We start from the raw sequence: 2,496 nt of genomic DNA on the forward strand, positions 1-2,496 counted from the left end.
GCGGCGGCCCGGGCTGGCGAGGGGCTGCGGGCCCGGCCGGCGCTCCGCCCGACGCCCCCGCCGCGCCCGCCCGGCCGCGTCCCCTCGCCCCAGGCTCCCCCTGCCAACTTCTCCGCCGGCCCTCTTTGTTCGTGTTTGTTGTGGCGACTCTTCGCCCGGGCCGGGCGAGCTCACCGGCTCCCCTCTGGAGCCCGCCCGGCGAACCCGGGGCCCCGCGCGCCCCGTTGCCCGGCCGGGGGGCTAGGCGCAGGGGCCCCCTGAAAGCTGGGCGCGGCGCGGCGGCCCGGCCCGAGGGAGTAGCGGGCGGCTGGCGGCGGCGGCGGTTGGTCGGTGGCCGGCGGTGGCGGCTGCGGGGCTGGAGGGGGTTTATTTACCTGCCGTGGAACCAGTCCTTGCAGATATCGCACTCGATCATGAAGCGGTTCACGTCGTACGGCTGCCGGCACACACAGTACACGGGCGGGGGCGGCGGAGGCGCCGAGGCCCGGCCCGGAGCCGCCACCGACACGGCTGCCGCGGCGGCTCCAGCTGCTGCTCCCGCGGCCACCGCCGCCGCCGCTCCGGCCATCTTTAAAAAACACACACACGCTCGCTCGCTGCTCCGCTCGCCGACTGGAGCGAGCGCAGCCGCCAGCCAGCGCCGCCTCCTGCAGCAGCCGCGGCGGCGGCGGCGGCGGCGGCGCCTCAGTGCGCGCGCGCGAGGCCGCGGCGGCTGGCGGAGGGGGAGGAGGGGGCGCGCGCGACGCGCGAGGCCCAGGCCCGGCTGCTTCCGGCGCTCGGCGCGGGGCCGTGCGTCTCGCGCACGTCTCTGGCGCCGGCGCGCGCTCCTCGCTCCTCTCCGCGTCGGCCGGGCGGAGTGAGCTGTTGAAGGGCACGCAGGCGGCTGCGGAGGCGGAGGGAGCCGAGGCTCCGTGAGGACACGCACGGCGGTGGCGGTGGCGGTGGCGGCGGCGGCGGCGGCGGGCGCGCGGCCGCAGCCGGAGGAGGACGGCGGGAGCGTGCGAGGAGCCGGCTCGGTTATTTCGGAGCGAGAGCCGAGGCCGGGGGAAGTTCCTGCGGAGTGCACAAGGGCAGATGAGGCGCCGCGTCCCGAAGAGGGGAAGCGAGCAAGTTTCCTCCTGCCCAGGTCGCCTCGCGACGCTGGGAGAATCGCTCAGCCCTCCGCAGCCGCCCAGCGAGAACCGGAGCTGCGGCCCCGCACCGGCGTGGGTCCCGCCGAGCTGACACGCCGAGCCGGTTGTGCCTTTCCGAGGGGAGGAACGTGCCGTGGAATCCACTCAAACTTTGGAAAACGTCCCACCCGGATTCCCACCGAGCAGCAAGGAGACCAGAGCGTTGATGGAGCCACTGTTAGTTGCGGGAGGGCTGTCCCCTAGAGGAATTAATCACTGTCGTCCGTTGGGAGGGACCAACCTTGAAATGGGGTTGGTGGAGAGAGGGATGGAGAAGAACCGGCGTGCTTATAAATAACAAGACTTAGCTATGAACCCTTCCGATTCCCAAGTGGGGAAGATAGGGGTAAAATTCTAAGCGACTTCTCGCTCGGAAGAGGGATACCACAAAAAGCGGAGCGCAGGATACTTGGCACATAATAGGCCATCAATAATTTTTGAATGGATGAAATTCAGAGCCAAATATAAGGTGATAAACTGAAGAATAGAAACAGCTGACAAATACTGAATAGAAAAGATTGCGTTGGAGTCATAGCTATGTGGATTGGAAGTGATGTTAAGGATTAATGAATTGAGTATTTGCAGCTGAATTTCTGCTGGCATTTCTGTCAGTGGGGAAGGCTCTCACAGCTCCCTAGGTAATTTTTGTTAGGGGAGGAGGAAGTGTTGTTCTGTCACCCACCCCCAGGCAAAGAGGCGCTGATCTAATTCTTTTCTTTTTGTTTCTTTTTTCTTTCTTTCTTTCTTTTGTTTTTTTTTTTTTTTTTTTTTTTTTTCTGGAGACAGAGTTTTGCTCTTGTTGCCCAGGCTGGAGTGCAGTGCCGCCATCTCGGCTCACTGCAACTTCCATCTCCCGGGTTCAAGGGATCCTCCTGCCTCAGCGTCCCAAGTAGCTGGGATTACAGGCACGCGCCACCGCGCCAAGGTCATTTTTGTATTTTTAATAGAGACGGGGTTTCACCATGTTGGCCAGGCTGTTCTTGAACTCCTGACCTCAAGTGATCTGCCCGCCTCGGCCTCCCAAAGTGTTGGGACTACAGGCGTGAGCCACCGCGTCATGCCTAATCTCCTTTTTATAGTTGAGGAAAGCTAGTAACTTGCCTGAAGTCTCATATATTAGAGCTGTAACCGAAATTTTTAAGTTTCTCAGTTCTGCAACCATTCGTTTTTCTATCACATCACTGTTTGGCACATATATAGCAGGAAAAGGAAAGGCTGGAAATCATAGTTGACCACACACTGAGTAAGCTTGAAACATATTTCTACTGGAGAAAAAAAAAGTTACTGTAATGTTGGCATCGGCATCACATATTGCTGGAGTGGA

The 2,496-nt window shown here is 61.4% G+C and overlaps 1 protein-coding gene across 1 annotated transcript in view; it reads right to left on the minus strand.

Annotated features, from left to right (window-relative positions):
* KDM7A (lysine demethylase 7A) overlaps positions 1 to 715 on the minus strand; it is an 89,923-nt gene extending 89,208 nt beyond the window's left edge. The window contains exon 1 of the mRNA XM_023184874.3: positions 375 to 715. Within this exon, the coding sequence (XP_023040642.1) occupies positions 375 to 568 (194 nt within the window). The 5' untranslated portion in view covers positions 569 to 715. The remainder of the gene's footprint in view (positions 1 to 374) is intronic.
* Between the last annotated feature and the right edge of the window lie 1,781 nt (positions 716 to 2,496).

The sequence above is a fragment of the Piliocolobus tephrosceles genome, chromosome 8, assembly GCF_002776525.5.
Source record: "Piliocolobus tephrosceles isolate RC106 chromosome 8, ASM277652v3, whole genome shotgun sequence".
Classification (NCBI taxonomy): Eukaryota; Metazoa; Chordata; class Mammalia; order Primates; family Cercopithecidae; genus Piliocolobus; species Piliocolobus tephrosceles.